Below are 15,304 nucleotides of genomic sequence, written 5' to 3'. Positions count from 1 at the left end.
GCAATGACTTTTTTATTTTTTTTTATAAATTATGGCAAAAAAAATTTTTCGATAAATTTCATTTAACTTTTTAATCAAGTTATAATCATGATTTTTGTGTATATTTATTCATACACAAACACGGGTAATATTGTTGTGCCCTTTTAACATGGTTTTTGTGTGTGTTTATTCGACATTAGACCAACACATACGCTTGTTACCGTATTGTGCCCTTTTATCATTGTGCTTTTTAATAATTTTTAATAACTATAACGAATTTGAAGGATAACTTGTCGGAGATTTTTAGTCTTGGGGATATTTTGTCGGGAGATCAAGACGCCTGATACCGGAAATTTAACATTTTTTCTGTTAAATCAACACAAAAAAGTCTTCAATTTTAACATAAAACTTTTTAACACAAAATTTTTTGACGCAATGACGCAAAATTTTTTACTGTGTAAGAGTAAGATATTAACATCTTATTTCATCAAAGTTTTCATTCTATAGAATGCATACAGTCGAACTTTTCGAGTGGAAAAAATTTTTACACAGGAAAAAAAACTTACTTGGATCAAGTAAATAATTTTTAAGAGTTTCATCGTCTTGATTTGAGTAGAAAAATTCTTAAACTAAGAAATTTTTCTTGGTTTAACAGCCGATCCCATCTTTTTCTCGTGTCGCACTCACGATGAGAAACGGTACTATCCTTGTTGCACTTATGATGATAAAGCTAATTGCAGTTTTATGTTTTTCTTTTAAACAAATAAGAATTAAAAAAAAAAACGCTCTGATATAAAATAAATAATTGAAAAATTTTTTACGTAGCAGAGCTTGATTCAAGTGAACTTTTTTTTCAGTGTAAAACTCCAAAAATTGAGGAACGTCAAAATATCAGAATTATTTAAATTAAAAAAAATTTTTTCGATTAGATTCGCTTGAAATTAATCAAAATTTACAAAATATTTAGATATCGAATTTACCCTCTAATTTTTAGGTGCAATTTGGAATTTTTTTTTTTATTCCAAGGTTGTAAAATTTAAAAATCAAACCGAGAATAGTTTTACAAAAAAACTGAATAAACTTTAAAATCGAAACAAAAAATAAAAAAGTAACGTCGACGTAAGCCCCCAGATACCGGATGTTATAATTAGAGTAATTCCTTGTTCTTCCTGGAAACTACATAGTAGAGCGCATGACCCAGTAACAGTGTGTTATAAATTACGACGTTATCTATCACGTCGAGAGCTCTCTTTTCCCAAGTTGGCTCTTTTTTTGTACACCCTTCGTTCCTTTTTACATCCTTCCGGCTTTCGCCGCGGGAGCCGCTCATTCTTCAGTTCCTCGTCGTTGTTTCTCTTCTTGTTTTTTTTTTTTTTTTTTCGCTTCTCTCCTCTCGGGGGAACAAAATCTACGCGTGCACTTGACACCGGGCCCCGGACGCCGTGCAGAACGGCTAATTGGTATGTTGCCACCGTAGTCCCGTCGGATACACTTCCATGTTACTTTATCTGAATACCCAATGATCTCTGACCTCATCATAATTCTTTTTTTTTCGCTGCTTTTTTAATTCAAATGCAATGAGAATATGTAAGACATACAAAAGTTCTGAAGGATTCTAACTGATATAATAATTATTTGTCGAAAATATCTCAGAAGTTCTCAAGTTTCTTGCAAAGGTTTAGTTAATGATCAATTGTGCACAGAAAAATTAACTTGAATGAAGAGAAAAATTCTTGAACCAAGAAACTAATTTTGAAGAATTTCATTGTCTTGGATCAAGACCAAAAATTCTTGAATCAATATACATAAAAAAGTAAACTGTAATCTATATATATATAGGAGACTTTCTATAGATATAGTCACTCATCACGATATCTCTGGAACCATAAGACCTAGAGACTAGAAATTTGGCAGGAATATTCCTTTCGCCGAGCAGAGGTCAGCTAAGAACGGATTTTACAAAATTCCACTCACAAGGGGGATTGCGGGGGCATTGACAATGAAAAATTCCCGTTTTTAAACTATAGCTCCTATCGACTCCAAATTTGGTAGGAATCTTCTGTAAGAGATTTAGAAATAATCTATAAGCGAATTTTACGATATCTCACTTCACAGAGGGTTGCGGGGGTGGGTATTAACAATCAAAATTCTTAATTTATAAGCTATAACTCCTACAGACTCCAAATATTATAGTAATTTTCTGTAAATGATGAAAAAATAATTTATGAACGAATTTTACGATATTCTACCCCAAAGAGGATTGTGGAGGCGTTAATAATGAAAAATTCCCGTTTTTAAACTATAACTCCTATCGACTCCAAATTTGGTGGGAATATTCTGTAAGAGATGGAGAAAAAGTCTATGGGCAAATTTTACGATAGCTCATCTCACAGGGGTTTGCGAAGGTGGGTGTTAACATTAAAAATTTTTAATTTCCAAGTTATAGCTCCTATAGACTCCAAATTTTCATTTCAAATTTTTTTCTTCGTGTCAATTATTATTCATTTTTGAAAAAAAGCCACGCAAACATTATAATGATTGCACATTGAAAGTCACAATGAATATTAGCTGGAATAACAACATGGATAAAAGATACATGCTAATTCGATGTAATTTGGAATTTGTGAAAGTCAAAATAATACTCTAATTAAATATCAAGTTTAGATCTAAAAATAGAATTCTATAAAATGCCCAGAAAAGCGGGCGGGTAACAGCTAGTAAATAATAAAATAAATAGTAAAATGTAAATATTACATTGAAAGCTCTGAAAATTAATATTCAAAGTTTGAATTTATAAAAATGTTACTTCAAACTGCAATTTTTCTAATTTTTTATACAAAGCGACGCTTATCACTATCTATCATATAATTTTTACATTTTTCTTTTTTGCGTGAAGCAAAATTCACTTAAACCAAGTAAAATTTCCTAATTTAACAATTTTTCTACTTGAATAAAGAAAATGAAATTCTCAAAAATTGTTATTTTAATTTAAGCAAATTTTTTTTTATTTAAGAGTTAAAAAATTTTGCGTAGAATTCAAAAAATAAAACGTTCAAGTTTTATCAAATTGTTATACTAATATAAAAAAAATTACTGGAGAAAAAAGATAATTCTTGTTACAACAATTGTGATTGTTTGAAATTTTCTACACTTTTCTTTTTCAGCCGAAGAAATCACATTTTTCTTGTAAGATTTTTTTTTTTTTAATCAAATTTATTTCATACAAAAAAATACAATTTTTAAAAAATTCAGTAAGTATTTAATTCAAGGCTTCAAATTTTTTATAATAAAAAAATTCTATGTATTTTGATATATTTAATCGATCTTACTAGTATAATTATGATTAATTTATTATGCAACAAGAAAAATAATTTTTTATTATAAAAAATTTGAACAAAATTGTATGAAAAAAAAAAATACTACAAGAAAAATATAATTTCTTTAGCTAAAGAAGAAAAGTGTTGAAAATTATAAACAATTTAAATTCTTGTAACAAGAATGTTCTTTTTTCTCAAAAGTAATTTTTCTCTCGACGTAGTTTTTAATTTAAAAAAAAAAAAAAAAAAAAAAAAAAGCCAACCGTTCGAAGAACAATAATTGAATAATCTAATCGATTAATTCAAGTACAGCACAACAAGTTAAATCAACTTATCCTTTTGAATAAGAGGTGAGTAAAATCACCTCCAACTTCATTTCCTTCACCCCTCTTTGACTTGTAAATATCAATATATTTTTAGCACACTTTGAAGCTTATTTATAGCATAAATTATAATAATCATTTATCATCAATGATAATCTGACATAAATAAAAATTAAAATAGAAAGATATGAGCTAGGTTTTGCGTAATTGTTTAACTTTTCAAAAGATAAAATAATTTAATAAATTTGTCATCAAGTGAGATGAGACTCTTTATTACTAGCAGGAGAAATACAAGCAAAATGAAAAAAATTCTTAGACGTGGTAAGAACTATTTTCTTCGGTAAAATTACACCAGATAACTTCTTGTACAGCAATAAGTGCTGTCATTTAACTTTAATTTCATCACTTTATCCAAGATACCACCGCGTTTAAGGGTTTTCTTAATAACTCTAAGTGAATTGAAACAGGCAAACCGTAAATATGTCGTAAGAGCACAAATTATCTTCATTATGATTACGGGCGAGGCGAGAAAACGTAAACTTTGTTATAAATTGTGTTAATGCCGAATAGCATTCTGTTTACTGACATTGAAAATTTTTTAATAAGAAATAGATGATAAAGTTATTGCACGACATTAAAACCAGCGGCTTATACTGTAATTAAATTTTTTTAAGTCAAGGATTTCAAAGGCAAGTTACTCTGCTGTTAGTTACAGCACGAACGAGTAAAGACCGAATTTTATCTCCAACCATTCGACTGACTTCTCGGTTCTTTGAAAGTAGACAGGGAATTAATGGTTAAGCTTGGCAATTATTTTTCAATCATTGGAAAGTTTCAAATATTTTTTTTCTTACTTATTTTGAGGCAATAATTAATTATTAATTTTTTTAATTTTCAAGACTACACGGCGAAAAAAACATAGGGATTTTTCCAATGTTGACATAGAAATATTTCCAATATTAACATAGGAATTTTTTCAATGTGAACATAGGAATTTTTCCGATGTTAACATAGGAATATTTTCAATGTTAACATAGGAATTTTTCCAATGCTGACATAGGAATATTTCCCATGTTAACGGAGGAATTTTTCCCATGTTAACATAGGAATTTTTCCAATGCTAACATGGGAACTTTTTCTTTATGAATATGATAGAAATATCCATGTGACATAGGAAAAATTTATTTATCATTAAAATTTATGTAGTTAAGGTAGTACTACCAGCTTTAGAATTGACATTCAGAATTTAATGAAATTTAGCATATTGATACTTAATAATATCATAATTAAGCAGTAAAATTTTTGGAAGCCTGGCGAGTCCTGAAAAAAAGATATTAAAAACTATTTTCAATACATTAGCTAGATGAAATAAAAAATTTGCGTTTTAGATTTTTCGTACTTTTTATTAATATAATTAAAAAAAAAAAAAAAACAATAAAGAATAACATATATTTTTAATAGATAAATAAATTAACACAGTAAAGTAATTCCACCGTTATCAGATCCAAGTAAGAGTAATCTATTGAGCGGTAGTACAGTCATCGTAGTCAGTACGCCTTTAAAAGCGTCAGATTTTAATTTAGAAGATGAAAAAACCGCGGTATTGTCAACTGCAGCGTGTACGCCAATTCTGTTGGCAGTAGTACCAGATATTAATTGTTGTTCATACAAAACCATGCAATGAACTGGTTCAGTAGCGCCTTTTAAATGAAACTTAAGTTTCCCATCAACTGCGCTCCAGACTGCGATTGTTTGGTCCAGCGACGAGCTGACGATAGTCGTCTCGTTGACGGCTTCCAACTGTAAAATTTCACACTCGTGGCCTTTCCACGACGCAATTATCAGACCAGTTCTGATGTCCAGGATCGTGAGAACTCCCGAGGCCTGCCCGAGAGCTACCCAGTGACCACTCGGTGCCACGGCAATGCACCTGATAAGACCCGCGGGATTGATGGCTACTTTGAGTTCATTAACGTAGGTAAAAGTGCGGCAATCTATAACATGAAGAGTGACATCAGTAGTTGCTGCTAATAGAGACGTAGAGGGAGTATTGTTCGCAGCAAGAGCATTAACCGGAGCCTGCCTCGAGCTTTCAGGACACCCAAGCAATGAGCCCATAAAAGGATCCCAGCAGTGGACTGTTCCGTCGCAGGTAACTGCGTACCTCATAGATTCCAAAAACGTCAGAGCTAAAATAGACTTTTTGTGGCCTGTGTACGTGTACTGGCAAGAAGAAACTCCAGTGCCATCACCTTGGCTTCTAATACTCCAGAGCTTGACAGTTTTATCCCTAGCTCCACTCATAAAACTGTTTTCATTGTCCAGGACATGCAGACACCTTGCACTATTAGTGTGTCCATTGAAACTCTGGAGTTTTATCTGTTTGATATTAAAAGTCAAATCTTTGTCAGGTCGTCCGATTTCGTGCTCCCAGTAAGCAAGCCAGTTGCCCCGAAGCTGTCGACCATGAGACGCAGATCCTTCGCGACTTGATAAATTAAAATTGTCCAAATCACCAACTTCTATTCTATTACCAACCACAGAAATATTTCCGAAGCTTCCGACACCTTTTACGACAACATCATCTTCGGGAGTTTCAGTTTGCAGATACGTAGGGTCCGACTTGCTGGACCCGATATCACATGTCGGTAGAGTTTGTTCGTATTTTTCGCAGAGATCGCGTATCAATTGATGGTTCTTCAACAAGTCTTCCATCATGCCTTCGTCTAAGTGACGGTAAAAAAGCAGATAGGCTTTATGAGCGAATTCTAAAGTAAAAACGGCTTTGAGCTCTTCAAAGGCTTGATTTCTCTGAGGATCCGTTTTGTCGCTGTCTATTATCGGGGGCGAGAACGAGACAGCCATGTCCGTCACCGCTGTTTGAATTCCCATTGAAGAAGAATCTACTAGCGTCCAATCGTGTGAGTCTTTTAAACTTTCACTGCGTTCGTTTATTTTTTTACTATCTCTATCTCGTTTTTTAGCAATTTCTTCGTCTTGCATTTGATTTTGGGCGTTGAATACCTTGTCAAAAACCAAAAAAAATCTTTGGATCGGTACAGATAGGTGGGATTTTGTGGTAGCACTTCCAAGGCGAATGCTAAAACTCGACAAAACCTCTAAACATTTATTCGCTAGTGCAATTCGTGCATTTACTCCGCTGGGAAATGAGTATCTTGTGGTAGAGAGAATTCTCACAGCTGGATGTAAAATAGATTTTACTATTGTTTCATACAGTGCGTCCATCAGCGAAGCATCGCCAAGGAACGGAGTTACAAACGACAACAATGCAAGACAGGAAACCAATCCGCCTTCTAAATTAGGAGTTAGTTTACGCTTACACAGAGTTAATAATTCTGCCATGTGACCGAAATACTGCAAGATTATCATTTGCTCGCCGTACAAATTCGCAATCGCTGTCAAAGATTCTAGCACTTTTATCGCATTCACATCACCCACCAGTTGGACTTTCCTCCAGTGTAGTTCTTCCGAGTACAAATCTTCATCTATTGGAATTAAATTATTGCTTCCGGCGTAACAGAGAGTCAACATGCGCAAAAGATTCCTTGAGAGGTGACGTGCTGTAAGAACCGGACCTAGGCGATGAGACAGCCAGATCACTGACTCAGCGCTTACTTCCGAGACTTTGCATTCTCTTGATGGTAAATGCGAGTCATTATTTTTCCCAGATTCATCCAGCTCGGCGTCAACCGCTGCCACTTCAATGTCCATTTTAAAAACAGATTTAGGTTTTTCTGAATCATAGTCGGCAGTTGAAATTTGGATGGTTCCTGTGTATGAGCTTGAAAGTGGCAAATCTTCACTGGAAGTTTTACTTCCTACGTGACAACCAATCGTATTAAAATCCGCGACTAATTTTATTCCTCGGTCACTTTTGGGTATTGGTATAGTCGGTGATTTAATAGTACCAGGAGGTGAATTACGCACACCCTCGTCGATAAGGTCGTCAATTAGATTCAAGTTGAGCACCATGTGTGGATCTTGGGGTATTTTTTCCGTAGGAGATAAAGTTTCTTCAGTTTCCATGGTGAATACTTCTTCAACTTCATTTTCAATAGTCGGGGTGTCACGCGAATTTTCCAGATCGCAAGCCAAAGTAACAGAATTTAAATTTTGTTCAGAGTCTACTGAAGAGTCTTCGTCTAACGGCGACAAAATAATTTCTCCATCACCAGAATTTTCGCTCAAATCGCAGCTCTTTAAATTTCCCGCTCGCTGACGATTAATACACGAGGCTTGCGGATGATCTCGATAACAACCGACGGCTTCTACCAGCGGTGTTATAAAATTCTCAAGAAATCTTCGTAGACCTAAACGTACCGTTAGCTTGAGAAGAAAACTACGGTGGTAGAGTCTCATTGTACGAAATTTAGCGAGTGTCGCTGGAGATAAATAATCTGCGTAAATATTGCTATCAATTATAGAACCATTTTCGTATAATTTAATAATTGGAGCGAGAAATGTTTCAGCAGTGTCTTTTGGTCCAAGTGCTTTGGCGATAGGATCCAGTAAATACCAAGCTGCTAACACTGCGCTGTAAGGTTCATCCATTATTTGTTTAATATGTGGAACAATTAACTGCAAAATTGAATTAAAATCACTTGAATTTCTCGTTTGAGATTGTAAAAGTCGCTCTAATTCTCTTGCAAGCGATTTAACTTTGCACTCGTTTATTTTACATAAAAATTGCACTCGAGTTTTTAATGCCTCTGGGTCGTCATCGCGAATAAGAGAATTTAATTCACGTACTAAACTGCTGTACTCCTGAAGCATTTCTACCACGTGAAACAGGTGTTGAAAATAACAGTAAGGCAGAAGACTACTGGATAGAATTGGCTGAAGAAATTGGTGAGCTGAGGGCGGCGGTAAGCCCATTGATGTCACAGTGGGATATCGAAAGGTACTTGCTGGTTGCTCGTTCTCATCTGTAATTCCATAACTCTTTGGAATAATGTCAACTTGCAGCAAAAGAGCCACCACATTTCTCACACACTTAGGCAGTAAATCCGGAAATTTATTCAATACATTGACGCAAGTTTCAAGTCTTTGAGCAAATGAAATCTTGCTGGTGTTCCAGGCGGCGCGAAATTTACTTGGCATGAAAATTTCAACGACCAAACAGCCCAAGATCTGTTGTTCTTTAATGCGAGCGGTAGCTACCACTTGCCTATAACTTGTGAGCCCTGTTTGGTTCGTTATTTCTGGCTGGTAAATTCGGTGAGACACTTTGCTGATAAACGAGTGCATCGATTCTACTTGATTAAGCGCTGTTACTGGATTGTAATCTTTCGGCAGTTGGATTGTTTGGGTTGACTTTTCTGATCGAGAATTATCATCCGTGGCTAATAGAGATCCACGAGAGCGACTCAGTAAACGACTCAGAGCCAATGGAGATGATCTTGTGACATTTAGCGTCGTTACAGGTGATTCGACTTCTTCAAAACCAGAACTATGGCCCTCGTCGTCGCTCGTTTTGTCTGCAGATCTGTCAGTCTCTGTTAAAATAAATTGATAAATTAATTATTTGAATAATTACTCAATTATAAATAAAAATTAAAATTAATAATTAATGGTGTCAAATTTTTTATTTTAAGGCCAAAATATTGGTCGTATAAAAAAGATTTTTAAATAATAATAATTTTACAAAAAAAAATGTCTCTTGAAATTTTTTTATAGGGCCAATAAAAAATCAGTAATTTCAAAATTAAGATTTTTGTAATTAACAAAAATTTGAATTTTTCTGTATGGATCTTGAGGGAGTCTTCTAGTTTGACGCCCTGATTTTAGAGCATTTTTTTGGGGATTTTTTTGTAAAGACCAATAAAGAGTCTTCTTTCGCTGCTGATATCTAAAATTCCGAAGCGGGTGTCTGCAGACCACTATAATTTTAATTATTCTGTATGTTTTTAGCTAAAAATTTAACTGTATATTCTTGAAATATGTGCAAATAAATGGTAAAAAGTTCACAGTTCTATTTCTTCATTGGTCTTTACAAAAAAAAAAAACCCAAGAAAATGGTCAAAAATCAGGGCGTCAAATCAGAAGACTCCATTAACTTTTGAATTACAACTTTCTTATCGGTCCTATGAAAAAATTATAAGAGACTTTTTTTTTTTAGAAAATTAAATATTGAACAGCTGTTATTTAAAAACTTTTTTATACGACCAATATATTCGCCGTAAGATCTAACATTTAAATCATTCATTTTAAAATTTTGACAAAAATCTTAGCCCTTAAAATGACTAATAATTTATGATGAAATAGCTTACTTGATTTTTTTGGCGTCAAATTACGTATTCTAGGTGCTGTTTTACTCCAATACGGCGAAGGGACTATTTTCTGAGGATGAGGATACGTAAAAAGCTGAACTACCCCGGAATTGGTCAAGTTTGTATGATTATCAACAAGTTGTAGGCAAACATTTTTGGATATAATAGCCGCTAAACCGGATAGTCTGCGTAAACATGAAACAACAAATAAAAAATAAAAATTTAGAGACAGTTTTAAATAAATAACGTAGAGCTATAGAAAGGTACTTCTTGATCTGGGTTTTCTGCCAGGTAATCCCTAACCATAGCCACGGGGTAAAAGAGCGCTGTCGTACTTATAGCCAAATGTTAAGTCTATCCAATGATGCAGTCTCTCCGACACGTAGAAACTCTCCAGTGCCTCACGATGCTTCTCGATAAAGTCTTCGGGTGAGCGGGCCCAGCTTGGCAACTCCAGGTCTGGTAAGTCTTCATGGATTGACTGAAATTTGTTCATAATTTTAATAATTAATTGATCATTTAATTATCAGTTTATTTATTATTGTTGAATTACTTTAAAAACATTAGGGTCTGTAAAAAATTGTGGAATACATTCGTCTGGACTCCATTCTTGGAGCCGTTGAATGGATGCTGGATACTCCCAAGGAACCCAGTGTGACCTCACATGCTTACAGAGTACGGATCTTGAGTACCGCCGAGATAAGTATACATAATATGTTATTTCTGATAAAACGTCAGACACATGATGACCTACCTATTGTAAATTAAAATTATTATTTTAATTAGAAATTTATAATTAATCAGAAATTAATTACCCTGTTTTTTGTGAACTATTGAAATTTTTAAAGATATAAGCTCACCCCGATATTACACTCATCGAGACCTTTCATTTGAGTACCCACATGCATTTTCATATATTTTTCATATATACATATATATAATATATATAAATATATGAAAAATTGATGTGGGTACTCAAATGAAAGCTCTTAATGAGTGTAACGTCAGGATGAGCTTATATCTTTAAAAACGTCAATATTTAAAAAAGTACAGTGCAATTTAACAAAAGTCATTATTTGATAAAGCAAAATTTTAATTTTTTATAGTTCACAAGTCATGGCAGACACATAGTTACTGCAAAGTTACTAATTATAATTATTTATTTAATTAAAAAATAAGATAAATATTAAACTAACTTCCGAAGTTTGAGAATTAAAAGTCAAGTCAAGCTGTCTATCGCCTTTATTTAATCGAAACTTTGATTTCGTAAGATCTCGCCAATTTGTTCCTGATCTTGAATTAAAATCTGTTACCCAAGGCATCACGTGGTGACAACTAGGATCACCAAATCTACGTCCAGCTAAATTATTTAACGCTGTCAGATAATCGAAATTACTGAGCTGGCCATAGATCCACATCTCACAGAGAGTCTCAATATTTTTATTAAAACCAAAATTTGGTCCTTTTGTACCGTCTATTTTTGACGGACTAGAAAACGATTTTTTAACAGTAGAATAATTTTTTTTTTCATCAATAAGAGCACGAGTTTGGACGTCGGGTTTCGAATAAATATTGTCATCCAATTTAGGCAGTACCTGAAATTAAAATAACAGTTTTTAATCTAAATTACTTATATAATTAATGAATAATAATGAAAATACTTGTATTATATAATTATCCATTAATAAAATATCACTGAGAGTTATTTCACCAAGGGCAAGTCCCGAGTCATGAAGATCTCTCGATAAATGTAGTAATTGATAGACTAAGAATAAAGGTTTATTGTAACTTGTCGATAATGTGGTAGGACTATACATCACACATCTAAAATTATTTAAATATTATTTTTTGTTGTTAAAGGAGACTCGGTGGTCTAGCGGCCTAAAATTTAAGCTATTTAAAAAAAAATTTATTTCTATATGAAGGTAATTGACGCGTAGTTAAAGGAATTTTTTGAAAATGAATTTCAGATTCGTACTTTTAGTTACGCGCCATTTTGTTAAATATATTTTTTTTTTCATTCTAGTTCTGACGATAACTATACTTGTACTAATTAAAAATACGTCATTATTTTTTATTTCAACACGCACCAATCAGGTTCATTTTTTTTTTTTGGAGAGGAGGACTTCAGCGCCATTTTTCGAATTTAAAAATTTTTTAACTTTTTAATTTTGATTTTCATTTTTGTGTAGTTGATGAGTAATAGAATAAGTGTAAAAATATTTGAAAGCATTAGTCATTGCCTTCATATAGAAATAAAATTTTTAAATTAGCTTAAATTTTAGGCCGCTAGACCACCGGGTCCCCTTAATTAAGTTAATTAATAAAAAATAATTATGAAAATAAAGTTAGCCGACATTTCAAAATTTTTAGAAATTTTTCATTGAAAAAGTTTCAATTAAATAATTTTAAAAAAAATTTCACCTGTAAAAATCTTGAAAAACTATAAGTGTAATTTTTTAGAAATATCTTTTTAGTTGTAATTTAATTCATAAAAAAAAAAAAATCAAAAATTTTTAGAAGTCGTCTAACTCCAGTGTCATAAATAATTTACTTACTCTTGGAGGGAAAATTTAGCTATTTGCTCATAAAAGATCATGAAAGCTGATGGTGTTTCGATAGCAAACATCACTGGTAAAAGATTGCAATGTAAATTATTGCTATCATTTACACCAGGAGTTACTGAAATGACTTTACTGTCTTTTATGTGTATCAAAGGACAACTGTAAAGTCGAGATAATACTTCATGCATCACTGCAATATCATCACTGCTTGGCGTCAGTAATGGCTGTTCCTTAGATTCATATAAATTCCATATACCTATAAATTTATAATCATTTTAATAAAAAAAAAGGCCATTCGGCAGCCGAAATGGAAGTAGATTTCATGAAAATGAAAATTTCTTGGAGCTGAAAGTGATAACTTTTCTATCTTTTTGAGCTCTTCGAGCTCATGAGTCTGATGAAGGTTTCACAGAGAACGATTTTTTAAATTTTCAAAGCACAACGATAAGTTTTGGATGACGTTTGGTAAAACGAGTGCAACAGCAAATTTCATATTTGGTATAGCGGAATAGGATCTACTTTTGAGACAAAACATATAGTATGGTACTCAAATTGAAGCTTATTTAAAGAGCTTTCAGATGCATTTTACAGAATTTCAATAAGTTATCCCATTCAAAAGTTATTCGAGTAAGAAAGTAAAAAAATGTAAATTTTTATAATTTTGAAAATTTTATAATCCTAGCATTTCTGAATAATTTCAAGTCTACACATATGAAATGGTACTCAAATTAAAGCTTATTTGAAGAGCTTTCAGATCCAATTAACAGAATTTCGACAAGTTATTCCATTCAAGAGTTATTCGAGCAAGAAAGTGAAGAAATATAAATTTTTATGATTTTGAAAATTTCAAAATCCTGGCATTTCTAAATTACTTGACCGATTAAGCTCATCTACGAACTTGACTTCGGTATCTATCTGTAGAATAATTATGTTGAGTTTGGTAAAGATCCGACGTAAATAGGCGACGCTATCGTCGTGACAAGCCGCGTTATATCTGATATATATATAAACTTTTGAACCATATGCATTTTCCGACTCAGCTCGACGAGTATAGTCGAAATATAGCAAAATTTTTCAAAAGTTCCGTCATGAGGACTAATGCAATAGTTAGATTTCTATGAAATCTACTAAAAAAACTGAAGTGTATAAATTAATTAAATATTTATAAACTTCTCAAATACTTGCTATAATATTTTTTGTATGACTCCTTCCATAAATTACGATAATTTGTTTCAGAAACGTAACGTAATAATTGTGAAAATGTTAGATCTGATTGAATTTTTATATTTGTGGAATGTTTATCCCTGGGTAATGGTATTGCATCACTGAAATGTTTTTCATAAATCTGCAACGATAAACAATAATTATTAATATGAATAAAATTAATAATATTATTAATGATTCTGAAGTTAACTAACAGCTGTCAATTTTTTTAATTTTTATAACAAATAAATTACATTTAAAAAATTCCCAATAACAATTTTTTTTTTTTAATTTTCAAATGTGGAATTTTTTTATTGAAAAAAATTGTAAATAAAATTGATATAAAATTGTAAAAAAAATTTCTAATTTATGTCAACTTCAGTGTCATTAATATTAACCTATGGTGTAGAAAAAAAAATAAAAAATTACTTTTATGTAAATACGGGTCCAATTAGATCCTAGTTCTTCGAGAGGAGGTTGTGCAGCTATTTCTTCAACAGACAAACGTTCGTGTGTGATAAAATTAATTTTTCCAATGTTTTTTAAACTAGTTAGCCAATTTTTGTTCACTGTCACACATATTCTTTCATCAACGAATTGCATATATTTAAAAGGAACGTTTAATTCTGAATTAATAATCTCCATGTTTTCTTCTTTTAAAAACTTGTTTATGTAGAAAATCTCACTTGTTTTTTGTTTATTTTATTCGAATAGAGAAATAACTTTGTTTTTGGAGTATTTGACAGTAAGCTGTCATTTATGCTATAAACACAATAAAAAAAATATCAAGAATATTTTAATAAATTTGTGACAGATGGCGCTTCAGTCTGCTTTGAAAGAAAACTTTGTTACCAGCGGACTCGAAATGGCGGCTCTTATGACTATGATAGAAAAATAAATACAAATGTATAATAAATAGTTTAAAAAATTAAAAAACACGCTTTTTATAGAAAACTGAACTAAAAAATAGAAAAGAAATTTTGATAAATTTAAATTAAGAATAGTGTTAAAAATTTTTATGAATATAAATTAATTGTAGTGTAAATAAGAACAAAATATATTCCTTACAAAAAAACACATGAGAGTGTGTAGTCAATAGTCGAAACTCGCAAAAAAATGGGACCTGATTCCTTATTGGTCAAAATTAAGGCGCGCGCGTAGCGCGCTATTCAAATTTCTAGTTTATTTAAAAAAAAAGCGTGGGGTGCTTTTTAAGATATTATCCAAATGATAATCCTACTCATATCTGTTAATGAAATATTTATAACTATTGATACCATGCACCCCACGCTTTTTTAAAAATAAAATATGTTTTAGTTTATATAGTTTATATAATTTAGTATATAGTTTACCAAAATTTTTAACATTATTCTTAATTTAAATTTATCAAAATTTATTTTCTATTTTTTAGTTCGGTTTTCTATAAAAAGCGTGTTTTTTGGTTTTTTAAAACTATTATTTATTTTCTGCTTTTTAGTTTGGTTTATTTATAAAAGTGTGCTTTTTTAGTTTTTTTAAACTATTTATTTGCTTTGTTGAATTGAAAATTTTCTTTGGTATTCGAAAATTTCCTAATACTGAAATATAAGATAAATCGGCGAAAGATAATGGTTAGAATTGAAAATTAC

General features: G+C 31.8%; 1 protein-coding gene across 1 annotated transcript; it reads right to left on the bottom strand.

The window, feature by feature from the left end:
• Nucleotides 1-5,013: 5,013 nt before the first annotated feature.
• Wdr81 (WD repeat domain 81) lies at nucleotides 5,014-14,411 on the bottom strand. Its single transcript, XM_074249188.1, has 9 exons — nucleotides 14,106-14,411; nucleotides 13,659-13,818; nucleotides 12,468-12,729; nucleotides 11,571-11,733; nucleotides 11,106-11,504; nucleotides 10,463-10,663; nucleotides 10,245-10,390; nucleotides 9,910-10,094; nucleotides 5,014-9,135 (listed from the first exon to the last, which is right to left on the bottom strand). The coding sequence occupies exons 1-9, from the start codon at nucleotides 14,319-14,321 to the stop codon at nucleotides 5,090-5,092; spliced, it is 5,778 nt and encodes a 1,925-aa protein (XP_074105289.1). The 5' UTR covers nucleotides 14,322-14,411; the 3' UTR covers nucleotides 5,014-5,089.
• Nucleotides 14,412-15,304: the final 893 nt, after the last annotated feature.

Source organism: Cotesia typhae, unplaced genomic scaffold, assembly GCF_013202065.1.
Source record: "Cotesia typhae breed Kobodo isofemale line unplaced genomic scaffold, CoteBio_Ctyphae contig_119, whole genome shotgun sequence".
Lineage (NCBI taxonomy): Eukaryota > Metazoa > Arthropoda > Insecta > Hymenoptera > Braconidae > Cotesia > Cotesia typhae.
Note: the sequence above shows the minus strand (reverse complement) of the source record. Positions and strands in the feature narration are given on the sequence as shown.